Source organism: Artibeus jamaicensis, unplaced genomic scaffold (genome assembly GCF_021234435.1).
Source record: "Artibeus jamaicensis isolate MK-2021 breed Jamaican fruit bat unplaced genomic scaffold, CSHL_Jam_final scaffold_369, whole genome shotgun sequence".
Classification (NCBI taxonomy): Eukaryota; Metazoa; Chordata; class Mammalia; order Chiroptera; family Phyllostomidae; genus Artibeus; species Artibeus jamaicensis.
This window is the reverse complement of record NW_026522042.1, coordinates 26984290-27007087: the sequence shown is the minus strand read 5'-3', so window position 1 is coordinate 27007087 and position 22798 is coordinate 26984290. Positions and strand designations below refer to the sequence as shown.

General features: G+C 38.2%; 1 protein-coding gene across 1 annotated transcript in view; it reads right to left on the bottom strand.

Annotated features, from left to right (window-relative positions):
- Positions 1-22798, bottom strand: part of CTNND2 (catenin delta 2) — an 841098-nt gene that overhangs the window by 519988 nt on the left and 298312 nt on the right. The window contains exon 3 of the mRNA XM_053657171.1: positions 20089-20201. Coding sequence (XP_053513146.1) covers positions 20089-20201 — 113 coding nt within the window. The remainder of the gene's footprint in view (positions 1-20088; positions 20202-22798) is intronic.

Here is a 22798-nt window from a genome sequence, read left to right as displayed (position 1 = left end):
TTTATAATTTGGTATGAGAATTTAAAGTTACCTTCTTAAGCACAGTTCAATGGCTATCAGCTATTGTTATTATTTCAAAATGACAAATGGTACAAATTAGTCTCTTATAAACTCAGTCCAGCCCTCCCATAGAGATACTGAGGACTAGACTGATCCAAAGCCCAGTGTGTGTAGCACTGCCAACCTTTGCTGAAGGAGAGAGACTGTTCGAGAACTCAGAGCAGGGGCCAAGGCCCCTGGCTGAATGGGGGTGTCACCTGGGGTACCTTAAAAGCTATGGGTGAGTCCTGAGGCTCCTCAGACTAATGAAATCAGACTCTGCAAGGTCAGGGCCCAGGCATCTGTGTTTTTGTGTCCCAGATGATTCCAACAGCACAGCCAGGCTTGGGACCCTCCAATGCAAAGCACTCTGGGCCACACTTACCTATTACTTATAGTATTTTGGTGCTAGTTTCTGGGATAATGGTACATAAAGATAACTAAAAGTTCTATTCCAGAGCTGCTACATCCCAAATCGAAAAGACTTGCCATTTCTATTACTTTGATGTTCCCAAACCATGGCTGCCACCATAAATGGACATCAAAAAATAGAGCACACTTTCCAAATCAAATTAGGGACAAGAGTTTAGGGATCAGAGGAAAAGCATAACTAAGCTTTTAGCTGTAGAGAATTACAAACATGCTTGCAGTTTCCTAAGAAGAGCTATATGTAAGGGATAGGAAATAGTTTTACCTTTGATCAGGGAGCGTTTGACTATGATACCTACATTGAAATGATTCTATTATTCAACTATAATAAACTTTTCTCAGGGCACCTGAATCTAAATGCATATCAGACCCCAAGCAGTTGAGTTCTATACGAGACAAATCTCCGTATCTTCTGAGTCAGTGCCCTCCTAAAGGAGTCTTTTTAGACTCCCCCAAGATCCTACCCTCTATACAATTTTAACACTGCAGATATACTGCATCTCTGTGTATGTCCTGTGGTCTTTAGAGGTCCACCAACTACTCTAATATCTGAGGGGGATTTTTTTTGCCCTTTTCAAAACAAGCTTTGCCCCCTTGGGGAGCTCACTCCCCCTGCTGAGAATGTTACACCTTAAATGGCTCTATCAGCCAAGAGCCTGAGCTGCGTGGGAGGGGTTGCTACACAGGAAATTCCAGAGGATACTCTGGAATCTTAGAATCAGTAAAGACTCACAATCAATAATGGATTATGTTGCCGAGGCCGGGTAGCCCAGATGGTTAGAACATTGTCCCGATATGCCAAGGCTGTGGGTTCAATATACAGTCAGGGCACATGTAAGAATCAACCAATGAATGCATTAAATAGGTGGACCAACAAATATATATCTCTCTAAATTTAAAAAAATAACAAATTACATCAAGTTTTAAGCTCTTTCCCTGTATAATGCTGCAGAGACATACTGGCTGGTAGAAAAAACCTTTTTTCAAAGGAAAGAAAAATAGATAGAAAATGAAAATTAAAGAATGACTCCATTTATTCATTATTTCAAGTATCCTTTTAACAGTTAAGATTTTTCTGATCATTTTCTTAGGAAACTCACAGGATGATAATTCTGAGTATTCACATTGTTTAGTGTTAAACAGTTTGATGGCTACCGCTGCTAACATAAGTTGGTAATATATAGCAGCTAGTAATGCATAAATATTTTATTCATATCCATGACTTTCATTTATATCACACTTTACCATTTAAAAATTCTTTTACATACATTATTTAAATAATGATAAGGTGGTGAAAGATTGTGAATTTAATAATAAACTTAAGAAGTCATATAATCCAGTCAAGTTATTAAAATCAAACTTTTGAAAGAAATGAAAAGTTTGCTATATAACTCAAGTGGTTTCTCAGTAAACATACAAAAGAGATTGCCTTCCATCTTTACTCTTTGTGTCTGGATGAAAACCCCACTCCTTATCTGGAATATTACAAAACCTGAATAAAGTATCATCCTACTTCTGATTTATGTGGGTCCTGCAAAACCTACAGCAATGGGAAAGAGGGGTTAAACACTTGTGGTGGGGCCACAGGCTCCCCCTGAACTTTGTTACTGAATTCTAGTACTCTCATTTATTCACATTGAGCCTCCAAATAAAAGTCATAGGATAAGCAGGGTATGTGATTGTTGGGAATCCATGGAACTCAATAAATGTGCATGTACTTCCTCTGACTGTTCTGGGGTCACAAGCAGGAGTTGGAAGTAAGTAGAATGAAAGTTGGCCTATGAGTCTGCTCAGTCAGCTGCATTCAAAAATCACTGAATTCTTCTCAGGTCTACCTTTGAAAGGTATTCAGAGACAGCCAAGATGGGCAGGTCCTCTTATCATCTTCTATGTAGATTAAGTCTGCAAACATTCTAGGCTGTAAAAATGTTTCTAAATGTTGAAATATAACAGGAATTGATCAGAAAAGTGATGAGCTGTGGGGTCCACTGAAGGTGATCATTCTCCTTATATGGAGGCATTCCATGATCTAAGGAAGTTGGAGCAGGGAAATGGGGTTTGGGGCAAAATAATACATGTTTGCATTACTCATACAATACATGTTTGTAAGAACTAGATAGTTTGAAGGCTTTTTGTTGGCTGGTTTGGCTTTATTTTGTGGTGTGTTACTAATTCATTGAATTGAATGCCCAAATGGTGCTATATTCATACAATGGAATACTATTCAGCCACAAAAGGCAATGAGCTACTGAAACCTGTAACAACTAAAATTTAACAGTTCCTTGCGATGAAACACTTAGCAAAGTAGCAATGAAAAGAAATGACCTTAACTAGACAAAATGAATCTATAAAAAACCACATTAAGCAGAATGACCCCAGAGCCCCACTTGTAGCTACATACTGAGCAGAAACAAAACATATACACGTAGACATGCACACGGATTTTCAAAGCAGCGCTATTCCTAATAATCCAAAATGGAAAACAACCTAGTATTCAACAACTGGTTCATGAATAAACTGTGGCATGTCCACACAAAAATATTATTAGGAAATAAAAAGAAAAGAAGCAACCCTGGCTGATATAGCTCAGTGGATTGAGCGCGGGCCTGCGAACCACACGATCGTGGTTCGATTCCCAGTCAGGGCACATGCTTGGGTTGCAGGCCGGTTCCCTGCAGGCCAGTTCCCAGCAGGGGACGCAAGAAAGGCAACCATACATTGATGTTCCTCTCCCTCTCTCCTTCCCTCCTTGCCCTCTAAAGATAAATAAATAAAAAATCTTTCAAACTTTAAATAAGAGAATTGAATGCTATGTGAATTCTATCCCAATAAAAGGTATTAAAAATAACCCTGTAGCAGTTCTTCTAGTGCTAAAGATTAAAGAAATTCCATTAAGTAAAAAAGGTTGCCTACTATACCCCACTTTTACCAGCACAAAAAGAAAACAAAACAAAGTGAAATTAAATAATTTTTAAAAAGACATAACACCACAGTCTTCACAGATTACTTAAGTAAAAACCCTATCAAATTCTATGAACAAATTATAGAAGTAATAAGAGAGTTTAGCCAAGTTTTTCTGTTATCAGTTCAATATATAAAAATCAATTGCATTTTTATACAAAACAGGATTTCTTCACAAATGCACCGCATAAAAAAGATAGCATTTCCATGAGCAACACAAAACTCCAAGGAGCCTAGGAAGGAATGAAATGAGGAACAGTGCAAAGCCTTGAAGAAGAAATGCATGCACTTCATCAAAAGACATTTTTAAAAAATGGACTGACATTGACTTCATAAGAGAAGACTCAAAATAATAAAGCAGTAATTCTCCCCAATTCCCCAGAAGTAGGACACACACATGGGAAAATCTGATACATGACAGACAGAGATGGCCTCACCGCTCAGGGGACGAACGCAGTCTGCTCAAGGGCTGGTGTTGGGTCGATTTCTTATTTATGTGGAAAAGAAGGAAACTGAAACTCTACCTTTTGCTAGGTTAAAAAACAGTCAACTAGCCCTGGCCAGTGTAGCTCAGTGGATTGAGCACAGGCATTGCCAGTTTGATTCCCAGTCAGGGCACATGCCTGGGTGGCAGGCCAGTTCCCAGTATGGGATGTGCTAGAGGCAACCACACATTGATGTTTCTCTCCCTCTCTTTCTCCCTCCCTTACCTATCTAAAATAAGTAAACAAACAAACAAATAAATAAATAAAACAGTAAACTACCCATGTACTAAATAATTTAATGTAAAAAAAGTATAACTGTGCAATTATTTAAACAGCAGAAATTGTTTTAATGTTGTTTTAGCAGGCTAGATTTCTTAAACAAGATTCCAAAACCAGAAATCCTTAAAAAAGCCCAGACTGATCAACTGAACAACACTAAAAATGAACACTTCTGTTCACCAGAGGATGTGATAAGAAAATGAAAAACAAATGGTGAGAAGATGGTTATAGTATGCAGCAAACAAAAAATCAGTACCCAAATACACTGAAAATTAAAATAACTAAGAAAAAGAAAAAACCACCAATAGAAAAATGTACAAAAGATATAAACAGGCATTTAATGAAAGAATAAAAATGAATATTTAAGACATTTATAAAAAGTGCTATTAGTGCCGAAGTCAGGGAGATGCAACCTTCTAGCCCATCAGATTTGCAACAGTAGCACCAACGGGTACTTTGAAAAGAGCACGTTTTGGGGAGTAGATGGAGAAACAGAGTTCTCATTGCTGATGGGAGTGTAGGTTTCTACAGTGGCATTTGGAAGTTTTTTGGCATTATGGAGAAATTGAAGATGTTCAAATCCTACAAGATGGCTAGCACTTCTCTGTGCACACCCAAGAGAGACATGTGCACACACTCATGAGGCATTGTACATAATAACGTCCCAAGCCATATGTTTCTAAAAGCAAAACTGCAAACTCTGCACATGTTCTTCTCAGGAGACAAGATACATGCATTTGTCATATTCAGAAGCTAAACTTGGAGGCATCAATTAAAAAAAAAGTCGTAATCTACAAGCATCCAAATCAATAGAAAAAAATCCAAAAAACATTACAGCTGAGTTGTAAAAAAGCATGTTGTAGAAAATATGTAACATAAGCACGTAAGATTCAACCAAATATTATCTTGCATATTTGGATGCATACATGTGGGGAAACATAAAGAAGTCCGCAAAAGAATAAACACAAAATTCGGTCAAGTGTTTGCCTCTGACTTCAAGATATCGTGAGGGAAGGGTAGAGAAGAGCCTTCAACTACTGATCAAATTCTATCCCTCGGTGGGGCAATGGCATTTTTAAAACCACACATAAAAATATCACTAATTCTCTACTGTATGTACTGGAGAATTTGTAATACTCTGTATGTCACTATCTTGAAATAAAAGATTTATTTCTAAAATTTTTGTATAGTCCTATTTTTTTATATTACTGAAGTCCTATTAATAAATGATAGTATTTTTTAAATAGACCATCAGTCCATTTTAATGGAATACTTTTATTTGAAAGTATCTTATCATTCTGTTCAATTAGCATCTCAGAGTTTTATTTGGTGTTGTACTTTTCTAACTGAAAATGAAAGAATTCTCCCTGGGAATAACAATGCAAGTTAAATCTTCCGAGAAAAATGATGACTCAAATCTGCTGGCAAACACACTTCCATCTCCTTTATAACTTATTTCCTAAAATCCCCTTATTTTGAAGTTTTTAATATCTCCTTAAAAACTTTCAAATATTCTTAGGAACTTCATTTCTTCATTAGTTTATAATTCCTTTGTTCTGATTCCATGAGTTGCACATGAAACTAAGTTCTGATTGATGTTTTCCCTCTGGAATGTTAGTTCATTAGCCAAATATAATAAGTATATGAAATGGTCAGATTTAAGCTTAAATTACACCCTTGTGTCCTGCCCCAAAGGATGGATTAAATAGAATTGAACTAATTTAATTCTCTCCCTTGAATTTTGGTCCTGCATTTGCTGTTTCTTCTGAGTATTAAGTGGTCAGTCATGCACATAAATGTTAACTTCATTGTAACATTTTGTTATAGACACTAAGAAGAGAAGTTTTAACAAGGTAAAGATTCCGCTCATATTCCTGCTAAGTGAAGTCATGTCCTAAGGGCAGTGTTAAGACTGGAGGTTACGTGAGGGCAGGGAATTCGTTTTCCTCCTTCAGAGCTGTACTCCTAGTATCTATTATATACACATAGTAGATCTATGATATAGACACACTCCTACATGTTGAGTGAATGAATGAATGAGTGGATTAATGAGATCTCACACTCCTTCCTGTCATAAGGGAGGAACTTCACAAATCCCAGTATCTGTAGATTTTTTTTTGTTTTGTTGACCCCAGCAACCTATCTACATTCATGTGCAATGCTTTTCTAAATTAGGGACCAGACTGTCAGAATTCAGCTTTTAGATACAAGTTCCAGAGGGAAGCCCTTAGCTTCCACAATCCATCAAAGACTCCAAGGCTTTAAAAAATGCTAACAATTCCAATGTTTAGGTAATATTGAGGATTTTCTCTATTCCCCCCTTCATCTCTTTGGTAAAATTCTTTTCTAGTACCAGGTTATGAAGTCATTAAATGAAACTTGTTAATAGTAGGACACAGACACTCAAAATTACAGTGACCTTGAGCCATTATCCTCTTGAGGGCAAATATTTTTGCTGTGATGAGGCCACATCCTAAATAGTGTGAGGCTTTGGTGAATCATGACTATATTATTACATACATATTGTTCACCCATTACTGTAAGAATGCCTCTTTACTATGGCAGAGAATTCCCTGGCAGAGAATGGCAACAGTCAGACTACTCGGTCTTCAGTTAACTTGATATCATCATAACTGCCCAGGAAATAAAGGAAAAAGAAGGGAAGGTATAAAGAAGCTGTATTTCTCTCCGAAGATGAGGGCATTTCCTATCTACTTGTGTATGTGATGAGTCAGACCTGTAATAGTCATGGCCATTAATTAATTAGTTAACTAATTAGGAAGAGGACCAACCCACATATATTGAGTATTTTAGCAGCAACAAACACTATGTTATTTGTTTTAAACGCATTTCACACTGATTCTCACAACAAACTTGTAAGGTAGGCATTCTTCTCCCCAATTTACAGACACATAAAGGAAGTTCCTGGGGGACCGGGGTACTTCCCAGTGTCACTCGGATGGCAATAGCAGAGCTGCGATTCAAATCCAAAACTTACACGTTCTAAACTCTATTGTCTCCAGTAGCACCCTGGGCTACCTCCTAAAACTAGAGCTTACACGTTTTTCGGGCATTTATGATATGACAGGTAATATGTGTGTCCCCAGAGACAGAATGAAATTCTTCACCTTAAACGAGAAATGCCGAAATGACAGTGAGTCAGTCCCTAACAGGTGGAGGTCATCACTTACCCAGTAGAGAGAAAGGTAATTGCTAAGTTCTGAGTCAAGTTGGCAGCCAATCCCTTGGATGGAGCCTTCCAATAAAATCTTGCTGAGAGTTACATTCTCAAATAGTGTATAAGACTAAGCAACAATGTGTGACGATTTTCGAACTTCCTCAGCTCTTGAGGTACTAAACAAACAGATGTTTGACAAGGCTGAGGCTTATGAATACAGCTTTACTGTCAACAAATTAGGCAACATCTTTGCTGCCTGCTGCTAACACAGCACTCTCTTAAATTTAAAATTCAATGATAGCTTCTCCTGGATAAAAGGGAATTAGAATACATTCACATACACGAAATCAAAAAAATCAAAGGTTCCTTGTTCAAAATGGGCAATGCTTATGGTAAAAGCTAAGCTCACAGTGTTGGCCTAGCTTACCAAATGTTTAAAATTTGTTTTGAAATAATTTTGCAAACCTATGCTGCCTGTTTTGATACAAATGTGTCCCCAGACCATTCCAACTCTGACTCAGAAACCTAGGGAAATGCGTAGGCCCTTGGTGGCAGTTTTCTGACCTGTCTCCTGAGCGAGTTGCCATCTTTAACTCGTGGCGGCCTCCCGGAGCTTCAGTCCATCCTCCACGCAGCTGGCGGATGTAATCACTTCCTTGGGTAAAACCATTCTCCACGTTCTCCCACTCAGTCCACACAATTGAATTCTCTAGGTCTCTGGCCCGACCTATATGGCTGCTAACGGAATGGTTATGCCCGTCTGTACCTTTATCCAACACCACTCCACCCTCTGGGCACGCTGTTCCAACCATACTGATTCCAAATTGACTCTTGTCTTTCTGACTTTCCACTTTCCCTATGAGCAATCCTCTTCCCCCATTCCATTCCCTGACAATGTTTCACATCGCTGACACACAGGAATCCCTCTGTGAAACCATTCCTGGCATGACTTCCTGTGACACCAAAGCATTTTACCATGTTTTCTGTGCTAAGATGTCTCTCTGTATTTGACAGTGACCCCTTGGAGGCCAGGAGCTGCGTCATATTCATGTTTGAAGCACAAGCAATGCTTACTAACATGGTGGACCCCTAGAAGCACTTCATACTTTTTTTAATGGGACTAATGACTATTTCTTAACAGGCCCACTGCAAAGGATTTCTCAGTGTGAAACCCTGTGTTGCGGTTTCCTATCTTTACCCCAGGATTCAGCCAAACTAGAAATACATCTAGACCCTCTAAACCAGTTTACAAGATACTTACATGTTGTGGACCATTCTGCCTGGTTTCAGGAATTGAAACTCTACCTGCCTCCCACTGTGGCTGAGGATGAGTGAGTGAACTTTGGAATGTGAGCCACGGGAGACAAAGCTTGTCTCTGGTAGCAAAGGCTGCCTCAGTTTCTTCTCCCTGCCTCTAAGGCTTGGTCGGAGGTCAATGATGGGTAAGACCTCTCACAGTGGGGGGGGGGCAACCTAAGCCAGACTCGATCACTTGGGAGGCCATCATGGAAGGACTGGGGAGGCTGCAACAAAGAGCGAGCAATGGACTATGTCTCCCCCCACCCCCGCTATGTGACATAGCCCGAGTCCCCATGTCCTCTGGGAGAAGTGCTTCCTGGCTCTACTCTACTTAAGCCTGAATACCTGATGGGGAGGGGTGCAGCTCCTTGCCTTGTCAGAGCAGATCCCAGATCCTGGGGAAAAAATATGGCATCATAAAGAATTCCTGAAAAACTTGTGAAATCTGCTCTGCTAAGAGTGCTTCCATTCATATGTTAAGGGTCTGAGTAGGAAACCCTAAAAGTTTCTGCAAAACTCCCTTCCTGACAGACTCTGACTCAGACTAAGCCCTCAGATTTCTTTGAAATGTTAGCTACTGTTTGATCCTTGCTGTCCTGCATTCCTGTGTATTACAACCCAATACAATCCCCTGGAGGAAGGGGCTCAAGGCCTTTTTCCCCTGAGAAACTGGCCACTGCCCAGGGCCCTTCCCCTTTGAGGGATTGGCCACCTGTCCTCCCCAAGCAGATCATGTCTTATTTACTTTCATCCATGGCAGACGGGGGGACTTGTGGGAAAAGTTGCGCCCCATACTTGTATATTTATTTAAGGCTGCATTTTTCCAAATATAAAGTCCATGTCTTGACATAACTGTTAATTCCCATATTGAAAAAAAAACTATTTACATGCATTGACAGACATCTATGTGCCTCCCACTGAAGCATGCAATCTATTTGGTAACGTCTTACTATCCACTCTACTTACTTAGACTTGTTACTTAAGTTCAAATGATGCCCCCTTATTAAAACATTAAGATGTGACTTACTGCCTATGATGCAACATTAGAATGAGATGAAAAGCACGAGTACAGCTGGAACGAACCTAGACACTCATCTTTTCCTATTTTAAAGTGAGAAAACGGAGGCCCAGAAACCCCAAATGACTTGTCCCAAAAGTCACACCTTGAGTGCGCTGGTGTCAACCCCAGGCTCCCCTCACCCCTACAAGAACATTCTTCCTGCTCTACCCCTGCTGCCCTTTTCTTATTATTAGATGGAACACACAATGTTCATGGTGTTTTTAGAATGCTGTCACCATCCCAGTTTTGATGATTCAAGTTCTTTCTTCTTTGTGAGTCAAATGCTCATTGTTATTTTGTCAGTTGAAATATCGCCAGTTAGCAATTCTCTAAAATAAGTACAAATGAACAAGCAAATAGAGGGTCTGGCACCAATAGCATCCCTTTTTTATTACAAAACCATAAGCATGCAATTCTAACATAACAATATTATACTCAAGCACACTATGTGATATTTTAGGTGAAATGTTCAAATTACAACTATAAATTATTACCCATATTATTACCCTACCAAGCACATTCAAACAGTGTACATTGCACCCAGTGTCTGTTGGACCCTGTACGAAGCAACTTAGTAACAGCTTTTGCACCCACAGCATCTGAGCAAAGAGAGAATAAACATGATGGATACACCAATGCTTCATCAACAGGCACTTCAACTTTTCACCGTATCTATCCACATAAGCCACAAGGGAGAGCAACAAGCATGCATCTTTGGGCAATGTATTCATCTCTTGCTGTTCTTTGAAAAATATCTATTGAAAGAGTCACCAATGTCTGTACCTTAATGTACTAGGCATTTCCTGTCATACATGTTGCCCCTGTACTCTTGTTCTTTTTTTTATAATGATGCCACATCACAAGCATCACCTGCAGCTCCAGCAGCGGGCACGGAGATGTGTTGTGTTGCACCATGTGAACAGAAAACTGATTTGAACTTCTGTGTGGTTTTGAATCTATGTTATAAAGGAGACTAATCAGTGCTATCCTATATGTCATACGAGCCCATAGTGGGAGAAGCCATTTTATAATTTTTTGTAGAAAAATTAGGAAGGAGACTTCAAAAAGATTATCTGTATATTTTTCAAAAAGAAAAAATGGATATGATTAGCTGGTAACTGTGCAAGGTGCGTTACTTACATTTCTCATTTAATCTTTATTAAATTATAGAGGAACATTATTGCCACATGAGTGGATGAGAAAGATGAAATTCAGAGAAGTTAGCAAAGTTAGGCAATACTATGAAAACACAATGATGATATTTAGCTCTACATTGTAAAACTGCAGACTTCACCTTCAGTTAAAGATGCTCTAAGGATAAGAGAAAATATGAAGCATTTTCTAGACTAATTAAATATATAAATGTTCAGTTCTTTATGAAACAGAATATTAAATTTCAAAGTATATTAGAGTTATTGTTCCTAAAACATCTGTTCTATACTGCAAAACCAGTAAGTAAAATTTGGTACGTGGTTGTTTTATGTGAAGTTAACTAGTTTTTATATATTTCAGAAAAAAAGTCAGGCTTCAAAATAGATGCCAAAGTGTTGATAGAGTAGCTGATATAAGACATATATCAAGTGATTATAAGTCTTAAGCATTCAACGTTTTTGAGGGCCCACATCAAATTCTCAGGACAGCTGACTCTGCAAGTATGCATTGCAAAACCTATGAACGAGGAAGCGGGCTCTCAGCAGACATCAGGTTTCCTGTGCTGTGATCCTGGACTTCCCTGCTACTAAAACGTAAGAAATAAATTTATGTTATTTATGAGTCACCCAATCTACAGTATTTTTTATAGCAGCCTGAAGGGACTAAGACAACAGGATAATTAGCATTTTATAGATATAAGTATTAGTATAATTTGTCCATTGGCCATTTGCCAGAGAATACTGAATAATTACTCTGGATGTATTTAAAAAACAATGATAATATATACTATTAACAGCCTTTACCTCATTTGTCTAAGGATAAATCTCAGAAACATATTCAGATGAAGAACTTCAAAACAGCTATCATCACTAGGATGGGGAGGGGAGGAGGAAAAAGAAGCACAAAGTATGTCCAAAAATATTTGTATGCCCACGGTGAAAATGGACCAGAGTAATTAAGATGGTTTTATAACATAATTCAAGACACCAGTTCAGGCTGAACAATAGCATTTTGCGGTGAGGTATACTAACATGCATACTCGGGGAATAAAGATACCTGGGGTCAAAAGTTGGTGTCTGGTCACTAGGTATTCAAGGCTGAGAAAGTGAATTTTCCTCTCTGGATTTTAGTGTTCTCATTCACAATGTTAAATAACAAGACACTTCACAGGGTTCACTAGGAGTAAATGGCAATAATGTACATAAGCCAGTTAAGGTTGCGCCTGGTCTATGGAAATTGCTCAATAAATACTGCCATTACAGTTATTAAAACTATCGCTAATATTGCTGTTGTTATCGCTGTTGTAATCATCTTCTGAAGATCAGAGTGAAAGTATGAGACCAGGTCAACCACAGTTCCACACAGACAGTACACCAAACCGACAGGTCCTGGCATCTGGGGTACCATTTTAACAAGAAAACTAACTAGAATGAATAGTGAAACGTAATTATTCTGGGCTGGCTTGGTCAGAATAGTATATAATGTTTGGTATGAATTATAATATACTACATGTATATCATATAAAAAGATACATATTCTAGAATATAGAGAGATGGAAATATTTATAGACTAATAAAACTGGTAAACTTTCTGAAACAATAGCAACGAGAATAAGAACAGTAATAAAATCACTGTATACTTATTCATTCATTTATTCAGTTGGCGTTGATCAAACAATTATCATGTGCTGGCCATTCTTGGGCATATACTCCATCCCTGTGCTTGAGGACCTGGAGAGCAGTGGAGAAGACAGAAGAGGGACAGCACCTGCTCGTAGCTATTGAGAAGGCTTAGCAACATCTCACTGTCGGTGAGGAGAAGGCACCAGCTCTAATCCAGGCTGTAAATTTTGCTACAGGATTAGGAGTTCAAAAGACTCTAAGGTACTATAGAGAGGGCTCAGCATAGTGATCTTGGACTCTAGGCTGGTTGGGAAAGGCTCAGAGGCCTGACAACTGGGAGAAAAGAAGACTAGAGAAACAATACATCCCTATTAGACAAGCAGTGCCTGTAAATGTTCTGGCTCCTTCCGAATGAGAAAGAGAAGTGTCTGAGTGGACACCTGGGCAGGAACGTGATGGTGCTGCAAAGCATGAACTGAGTCCCGGGGACCTAGAAAACATTCAAGTATTCTAGAATATCCATCCTAATTTATGCAGGAAAAGGGCAGAAAAACTGTAACAGAAAATCCTACAAGAATAATTTCAGCATTAAAAACAAGCTATAGGAGGCCAGGGCATTGAAATATATAAGTGAAAGATGGTTGTACAAAAGTTAAGAAGAACAGGGGTTCATGAAGGGACTTAAGCACATTAGGAATATTCAGGAATATTCTTTGAGGAAGGTTTCTGCTCTGGAATTGAGAATAGAAAGAAACAAGAACACTTGTTTTAAAATAATAATATTGGCAACGTGGATAATGCTAAAAGTTGTCTACAGTCTTTATATTTTGTTCTTTTCTCTGTTTTTATAATGAAGCAGACATTCTAAATGGCTTCACAAATACCACTGCAATGTTAATTAGATTACCAATTCAATAAACTAAATGTCTCATTTAAATAAATCAGTATGACTTTGTTGGAAGAGTAGTATTTAACAACATGAGAAATGATTATGGGAACCAACAGCTATTTTCTAAATTTAAAATTAAAAATGTATTTAATGAAAAAAGAAAATTAAAAAATAATTTAACTGAAAATGATTTTTTTAACTGGCAAATATCTATTTATTAGTTGTAAGAATCTAGAATTCTGACTAAGAGTGATTTTTTTTAACCTTTGGCTAGATGACTGTGTTTGGAAATCTGTACATATGTATAAATGGCAACATAATAAAAAATTTAAAAAAACTAAAATGTTAAAGTACTTAACTATCTAAGATACCTGGCTTTTTAAATAAAAATATTTTATTCCACTTTATTTAAAAAGAATACATGTCAGTATTTACTTGTTTAAATATCATATCTTATAGAAAATATAAAAAAGGCACAAAATATATGACTTTGAGAAACAATTATATTCATATATGATTTATTTAGTTAAGAAAGTTCAGTGAGCATCCATTTAAATATGTTCACTTCACTCTGATGTAAACATATATGACTACTTGACTTGTGTTTCTTCACCACTAACTAATTTAACCAGAAATCATCCTTTTCTCTAAAATACGCCTGGCCTCTTTGTAGGTATGAAAAAAATCTAAACACTATTTATAGAACTGTTGGCATTTGGGCTCAGAAAAGTTAGTTAATAAAGAAAATGGCCTTTCAAAACAGTTGTAACATGAATTCTTTTTGCATTCCACTCTCTAAAATATGGCAGAGTTTTGTGAAAATGTGTTGGCAAGAAATTCAATAGTTCATCTGTGGGAAAGAAAGAGCATGTTCTTATGTGGAGCAAGATATTTTTATGTATATAGTACATTTTGTCGTTTTAAATATACGAAGTCTGTCTGGAAAAATCCAGCCATTATTAGTATAATGGCTGTGGTTTGTGTGACAGTGATATAACCTGGCAGCCAATGCGAGTGGACTGGAATGCGCATGTGTGAACAATGATGACTTTACTGTACTAGTCAGTGGGGGCAGTAGATGCCATTGAGTGAGTATGTGTACTGTGTGGCCGTTACATTCAAAATGAATGAGTGAGTAGAGCAACGAGTCTGCACCAAACTGCATTAAGCTTGAACATTCCTCCACAGAAATTATTCGGATGATTCAGAAGGCTGTAGCTATGGGCAAGTGGTGACTGACAGCTTCTTAATGACAACGCACCCACTCATACATCATGTCTCATGCAAAGATTTTTGGTGTAACATCAAATCACCCAGGTAGACTCAGCAGCCCTACAGCCCAGATTTGGCACCCTGTGCCTTCTGTCTTTTCCCAAAACTAAAATCACCTTTGAAAGGGAAGACCTTTCAAACCTACAATGAGATCCAGGAAAATATGATGAGGCATCTGATAGCAAATGGGAGAACTGTGTGAGGTCCTGAGGTGCCTAATTGGAAGGGGGCTGAGGCTTCATTGTCCTATTTACAATGTTTCTTGTGTCTTGTATTTTCTTCAATAAATGTCTCTATTGATCATATTACATGGCTGGATACCTTCTGGACAGACCTCATATATATAACTCCAGCCATTCTTGGGTATCCACATTATATAAATGATGGGACTAAAATGATTGCTTTAATTGTCCTTATTCTACATGAAATAACAACTCTATTCCACATTCAAATACATCCATTTCTTAGAATCAAAATAGCACATCATTTTGATATGTAAATCCAAGTGCAATGTGTACATATGTGAAGAGTAACACTGGATATACAAAGTAAACTCCTGAGTGTAATACAGGCAGTCACAGAGTAGAATTTATCTTCTTTAAAAAATCTTTCATAATTCAACTTGCTATAATATACAGAGTGAGGCAAAAGTAGGTTTACAGGAACCTACTATAAACAAGTTTGTACTCAAACTTGTGTTGTGAGCACAGGAAACAATTCATACTTATATAGTTATTTATTAATTATTGTATTATTTTCCATATAAACAACATGCAAACCTACTTTTGCCCCACCCTTATATCTAATACAAACTATTGAAAAGCATTGTATTCATTCTCTGTCACTGTATAACCGATTACTATCAACTGCGAAACTTGAAACAATGTCCACTTTTTTTTAGCTTACAGTTTGTAAGTTTTGTAAAGTTAGTTACAGCATAATTGGGTTCTCTGTTCAGGAGCTTGTCAGGTTATCACCAAAGTTTCTTCTGAGCTACTGCCCTTTCTGGAGGTTCTGGGGAATAATTACTTCCAAATTCACTCAGGGTTTGAAATGAAGTCAATTCCTTTTGGTTGTAGGACTGAGGTCCTCTTCTCTTTTTTGGCTGTAACTCAGGGGTTGTCCTAAACTTCTTGAGGCCATGTGCACCTCTATCCACACCAGGGAAGAATTTATCATGTGTGAAATCTCTCTAGTATCGAATCTCTGATTCCCTTTGTCTCTGAGCTCCAGACCACTGTCATCCTCTTCCTCATCATGTTCATCTCTAGTCTTCCAAGAATCAGGTCTTCTTTAGGAGTTTATAAGACAGGTCCAAGTGTGATATGAATCTATTTCTCTCCCATTACAATCTTAGTATCCATTAGAACTAAGGAGTATGAGTAGATATCAATTTTGTTGTCCTTAAATTTTAATAGCAATTGAGAAATCCCTACACATCTTTTGACTGAAGGTTAAACTGTTCTGGGGCATGCAACCTCTAGAAGGCTCAACAGAGTCTCATCCCCAATACTTTGTTAAGTTCTAATGACTCCCAAGGAAGGGACACCTGGCCCTATCTGGACTGGTCAAGAAGGCATTCAGAAAGGTATAGGACCTCAGTTGAGCATCCAGTCCAAAGGAGGAGGGGGCCAGGCAAAAGGGAGAAGATATATTCTAGATGGAAGGGGTCACTCTATCATAGACACTGAGAAGGGAAAGAAGGGTATAGTTCTGACACTGCAGAAGTGGGAAATAAAGGTCCCTCACAGACATGGGTTCTGATTTACGCATTATACAGATCAAACTCATACCACATGGAAAATAGGTCTGTGAGACTGCAATCAGAGGGATAAGTCAACAGTGCAGTCACAGGGGTCTGTGAAAAGTATGACAAGGGCATGGGCACAGGCAGGTCCTTAGGCCATAGACTTATAGAAGCAATGCAGGGGGCCCAGCTTGGGAGGGAATAAATGGCTTATAGGACTGCTAGACCAAGACCTCGTGGACAAGCCTTTGCCTGAGGGACAGGTGTGAGCCAAATAATCCCAACTGACCCGAGGGTGGGAGTGGGTTACCAGCAAGAGGGATTTCATCATGACGCTAAATAAATGGCATCATCAGTATAAATAATGTTGTAGCCTCAGATCTGGATGGTTCTGAGGAATCAGGGAGAAGATATGGAACAAAACTAGTTGTAGGAAGGGAGAAGAATCCAACAGCTTGTAAAAGTTTGGCCTGAAAATGGAGTGAGGAAAGTCAAAATAGGAAGAAATGGTAGAATAATAGCTGCAGTGAGAAGCATCAATTATTTCTTTGTGGAAGAATGGTAACACTTAAACAACCACTAAATGACCTGAATTCTGGAAGTTATGATATGCATTTGGGTGTTTAGAAAAGTCTGTGAAGAGTTTAAGAGATCACACGGTCCTATTTGTAGTTACTTCTATCCTGGATACTTGAGTGCAGAAGCTGATAGGCTGCAACAATGGATCGCCCAGATTCTCCCTCCTCCAAACTTTCATTGCTCTCATTTTTTATTTGATTGACATGTAGAAAGCTGACTGTCCTAAGTGCATACCAGCAACGTTTTCTTAGTAAGTTTAAACTGTCAGTGTGACTACCAAAAAGAGGTCTTGAGAATCAGATGAAGCAATTTCCTATTACCAGGTTAAGGCAGAGGAAGACCAAACTATAATTATTAGTCATTTTTACCATTTATATGAAAATATTTGATTTCATTGTATTTCTGTGTGAAATGCTCTTACCCGTCCTTCTAAACATCTAAATTATCAGACTTCTTTATCTGTTTTCCTTTCTCAAAGTTGTTTATATTCTACTTTTTTATTTTTAAATATCCCTTTTGATGTGCTAACTAGGTTTGTCTGTCACCCTTAATAAAGACTTGAGTTTCCAAAGGTGCATTTCTGAAGCTGTGCAAACAACAAGGTTATGACCAAAAAGAACACGGCAGGGATGTACTGGGTTTACTCCCATGAAATATCAGTAAGTTGCTGGTACTACTGAAATGCAGATTCATACCTTAGAGATTTCCAAAGTACAAAATAATTAATCTTGATGAAGACTGAATATTATAGAGGTATATGGTGGGGGAATAACTAGGCAGTGGCACTATCAATACACATTTAGCTCAGAATTACTGGTAACGTACTGTGAGCTGTGAGCTAGGGATACAAGACAGGGTGTGAAGAACCAAACATTGCTATGGATAATGTTTCTGTCTACTTTGGTAGTTCACCGATGTGTTCTATCCAAAACACTTTGGACCTAAGAAAAAAAATGGATTCAATCATGTCAAGGGGAGAAGAGATGATTTTTTAAGGATTTAAAAGGAAATATCATAGATGCTGTCAGTCCTAGTGATAACTACACTGGACTTTTTAACTTTCAGGAATAATGTGGTCTGTGTCTGTCGAACTGCCCTCTGTCACCACAGACTCCTCCATTAACACACAAAGCACACACCTATCATCCCCTAGCACTTACCACCAGATGTCACAGATTTGGGGTCACTTATTTTACATTATAAGGAGTAAGAGCCTAATTTCTTACAGGCCTGTCACTGGAAGGACTTCCCTGGGCTTAGATATATATTTCTGATCCAATCAGAAGCTGGAGATTGAGGCACAGAATACAATATAGTCCCCCAGACCTCCTCCCAAGAGCTTGGAATTGGTGAAACAAAATCAAATATGCACAGTATGCAAAAATAACACAGAAAGAGTAGGAATATGAATTCTACAGGTAAAAGACCAATAAGGAAACAACTGGTTTCAAAGCTAAATAGATATTGATTTGCTGGTGTTTATGCACCCCAGACCCATCAAGCTTTGCTTCTGAGAAGGTGCTCAGCAATAAAAACCAGCTCTTAAGTACATGTAGTAATAAAAATACACTCTCAGAAATATTAATTTTCTTCCTACTTGGACTCACCACCTTCCACCAGTTAACCTTCTAAACACAATTTCAAATGGACACAACTTACTTTTCCTTTTTCTTGTCCATCCTCCTTCCATTAACTTGGGGGTTCAGACAAGTCTGTGATGAGCTTAAGAGATCACAATTTACTACTGGCTGCTTCTTGCTGCCAGGGTGCTACAGAAGTGGAAATGCTTCCACACTCCAAATATGGCTTTGCAATCGACAATGATATCCATTCAAATAACCTAGTCTAATAATAATATGAACTGTGATGATTTCTATTTAAAGGTTTACCACTGTTCAGTGTAGACAAGAAAGATGCTAAAAGACTAATGGCAGGTGCCTCCAAAGTGCAAATTTACTCTCGCAATGATAAATGCCTGAGAGCAATGGATAATGATGTTTTAATTCTTTCATGGCAGCAGGTAGCTAAGAGCTCACCAAACTCAAGCTCCTGCTTCCTCAGCAGAGTGAGTATAGACCTCATGACCAGGAATCCCTGCCATGTGAGAGGATTCTTGTGGGTACAGTGATGTTTTTGACAATGAGACCCTAGGGGCTCTCAAGAGAGAAGTTGGGTCCTTCTCATGACACAGAGGGGAAGCAAGGAAGCAGGTCCCTGACCAACATCCCCTGCCTCTATCTGTTGCATGAATGAGCAGCAGCCTGCTCTCATGTTAACTTACTATAATATTGAAATTTATTTGCAACAGTAACTACTGTTTTCTTAATCAAGACTCTTTCCTTAAAATGTAGTGTCAAAAACAATGTAGAATAAGATGACAGAAAAGTACAGTGAATTTCTGAGAAACGGAAGTTGACATATAGAACTGTATGTTCTGATAAGAACATACACACACGCACACAGATGTACGCACTTGCATTTTTAAATAGCAGAATGAGGTCCTAAGGTGGATCATTTATTCCGTGGCCAAATGACTACATTTCGTTTTGGTTTTACATATTTTATAACCTCAACTAACCCCTAGTTGAATAATCACTCTATCTATGAAATTGAAGTAGTTTTACATGTGGCAATTGAACGTGTGGTTGACATGGAAGGAGCAATTTTATAATTTAGCATCACATATTACCAAACAATATAGGTTACATCAGAATATTCTCTCATTTCCAGAACCTGCAACTCTGGACCATTTAGAAGAGATCAACAAACTGGGAGACTAGGATACGGCATCTCCTGACTTCAAGCAAGCTGACCAAATGAAGAGCCTCCGTTTGTGCAAAATCATGCATATTTGCATTCGGGGCAGGGCCTAATTTTGTTAAAAGGACAAATAAGGACAAATAAGTTTCAAGGACAAATAAGGCCATTTGAGACAGCTTTTGAACATCTTAAATCAGGTTGGTTACAATTCCTTTCCAACATCTGCCTGACTGAATGTTCCAATTCTACTTCCAGCTTTGGAAGGAGAAGATAAACACCACAGTTTACTTTCACTGGCAACTCAAAGCACAGGCCACAGAGAGTGGGTGCCCAGTACCTGATACTGCTCATGCTGCCGGTCTCCGACCCCAGCTTGCATCGCTCCAGCTGGCTGGCCACGATCTGGCGCTCTGCCTCCAGCTCTCGAGTCAGTCTTTCAAACTGTAATTCCTGAAAGAGAACCACCAAAAAGATGAATTCTAACATTTATGTAAAAAGTGGAATTCAGACCCAAACGACAGGTGGTTGAGGGGGGAAAATCTGACGGGCCAAGATGTCAAATTGAAGAAACAGAGAGTGTTGGTGTGGAACCGAAGAAGAATTTGCAGTTCAGAGGGACCCAGGCTCCTATCACAGTCCTGGGGCCCATTAGCTGCAGGGCCTTGAATAAGTTATTTAATGTAAATATCACTTTTATCACCTATAAAATGGGTTTACAATGCCTGTTTCATAAGGTTGACAAGAGGACTAAATGAGACACTGTCCGTGAAAAATTAGCCTGTGCTGTGTTTGGCGGATGACCCATCACCCCACAGATACAAAAAGTGAAACATTTAATATTTCTGTCATTTGCAGTATAGTGTTTACTCCCTACTGGTTTTCCAGCCTCCTCAGTCTACTAATTTAAACCTCATATGACTTACATATTGTAGACTGAAGAAAAATAATGCTTAAACCTATACTTTCTTACCCTTTGAATTTCAGCAGAATGGCAATGATAGACCCTACACAGGCTAGTGAGTAACGGAATGACCTTTGAAATTTTGCTATATCATTTTAAAAAATAGCCCATTAAACCAATGAAGAATAGTTCTACAAAGGATCCCAAAACCTACTGTTAATGGATGAACTTTCATGAACAATGACTCAGTCAATACATCAAGAATCTTAGCTGTTCCAACTACTGGGCTTTGTACCATATTTTAGTTTTTATGTTTTACTTTCCCCGTACACTTAGGTTTTTAAATAAATATAATTATAGCAAATCACGTGCTTTAACTAAACAGTTTAAGAAATGTTTTTACTGTGTTACATTTAGCTTCTTTAGAAAATATTATCTGCACAGTTACGTTTTGGTGATAAAAAAAAAAGGATGCTGAAAAATCATGAAATATAGGGTTGCAGTCAATTTCAGAAAACTAAAACTCCCAACATTGCAGGGACTTGTCTTTCCAGAAAAGATGAGTTAGTTTTACTTATTACCCTGGGACACCCTTGGGTGAAGCCTTTCAAAAGTAGGATCTATTTTGCTCTCTATATGAATTGAGAGTATCTTTCCTCTTTTCTGCAAGAGCAGATTTTTTCATGTTGACATTATTTAGGGGATCTGTGTAAGAGACATTCTACATAAGACAACTTCACTTTTCCCTTTAGGGGTGCTAAAACTCAGGAAGCATGCTGTGGTTTGTGATGAAACTTTTATTATCATATATTCTGGAGGAGAGCAAAGATTATTTGTGAAGAATGGGTACTAAGACTTCTGCTGAGTGTATTTTGTGCAGCTATGCTTCTCTTCTTCTGTCTTCAAGTTCTGCTTTTTTCATGTTTCCTCAAAACTATGCGAGTTCTAGGAGATTTTTCATTACTAGTTTTTACAATATAGTATCTTAAATCCTTCTGTATAGCAGGAAACCAACTCATATCTTTGAACTGATATCACCTGAAAAACATAATACCTGAGGATCATAGAGAACTTCTCATAGGTAGATGGAAATTAGCTATTTGTATTACTTAAAGAACTTTGATTTGCTGCATGTTTGCATATATTACAAGTAGTTCAATACAATGAGACAGCGTGGCATTATGAGTCAGAATTCAGAAACCTTCCTGGAATTCCGCTAAGAAGACCCTATACTTGGGTGTGCTTCCTCAAAGCTGTGGCCTCACTGTATTTTCTTCATTTCAGTCATATGGGTGGGAAGTGATAGGAGACACTTTTTCACTTGTGAGCTGCCTTTCAAATATAGTTACAATTTCCAGGGCTCCTCATCACTTTGTGCAGATTTGTATTTCCATCTGGCTTCATCTGCCTTCTGTCTGAAAGACTTCCCTTAATATTTCCTATATGTGGTTCTTTAGGTGACAAATTCTTCCAGCTTTTACATGGCCTATAAGAGTCTTTATTTGTCCTCATTTTTTAAAAACACTTTTGCTCTACTGTTCTCTCATTTGCATTATTTCTGACAAAAAAATACCTGATGGTATTATTTCTGTTTGATTCTTTATATGGTGTTTTTTTCTCAGACTCCTTTTAAGGTTTTTTTTAATTGCTGTTCATGTACAGTTGTCTCCATTTTTCTGCCACCACTTTCCCACCAGCCTCCACCCAAACTCCCACCCTCAGTCCATCCCCCCTTTGGCTTTGTCCATAGGTCCTTTATACATGATCCTTGATGATCCTTTCCCTTCTTTCCCTGTTATCCTCCTTCCTCCTCCCATATAGTTACTGTCAATTTGTTCTTTATTTCAACTTCTCTGGTTATATTTTGCATGCACGTTTGTTTTGTTGATTAGGTCCCACTTATAGGTGAGATCATATGGTATTTGTCTTTCACTGCCTGGCTTACTTCACTTGGCATAATGCTCTCCAGTTCCATCCATGCTGTTGCAAAGGGTAGGAGCTCCTTCTTTCTTTCTGCTGCATAGAATTCCATTGTGTAAATGTACCACAGTTTTTCAATACATTCATTTACTGATGGATATGTAGGCTGTTTCCAGCACTTGGCTATTGTAAATTGTGCTGCCATGAACATTGGGGTGCATAGGTT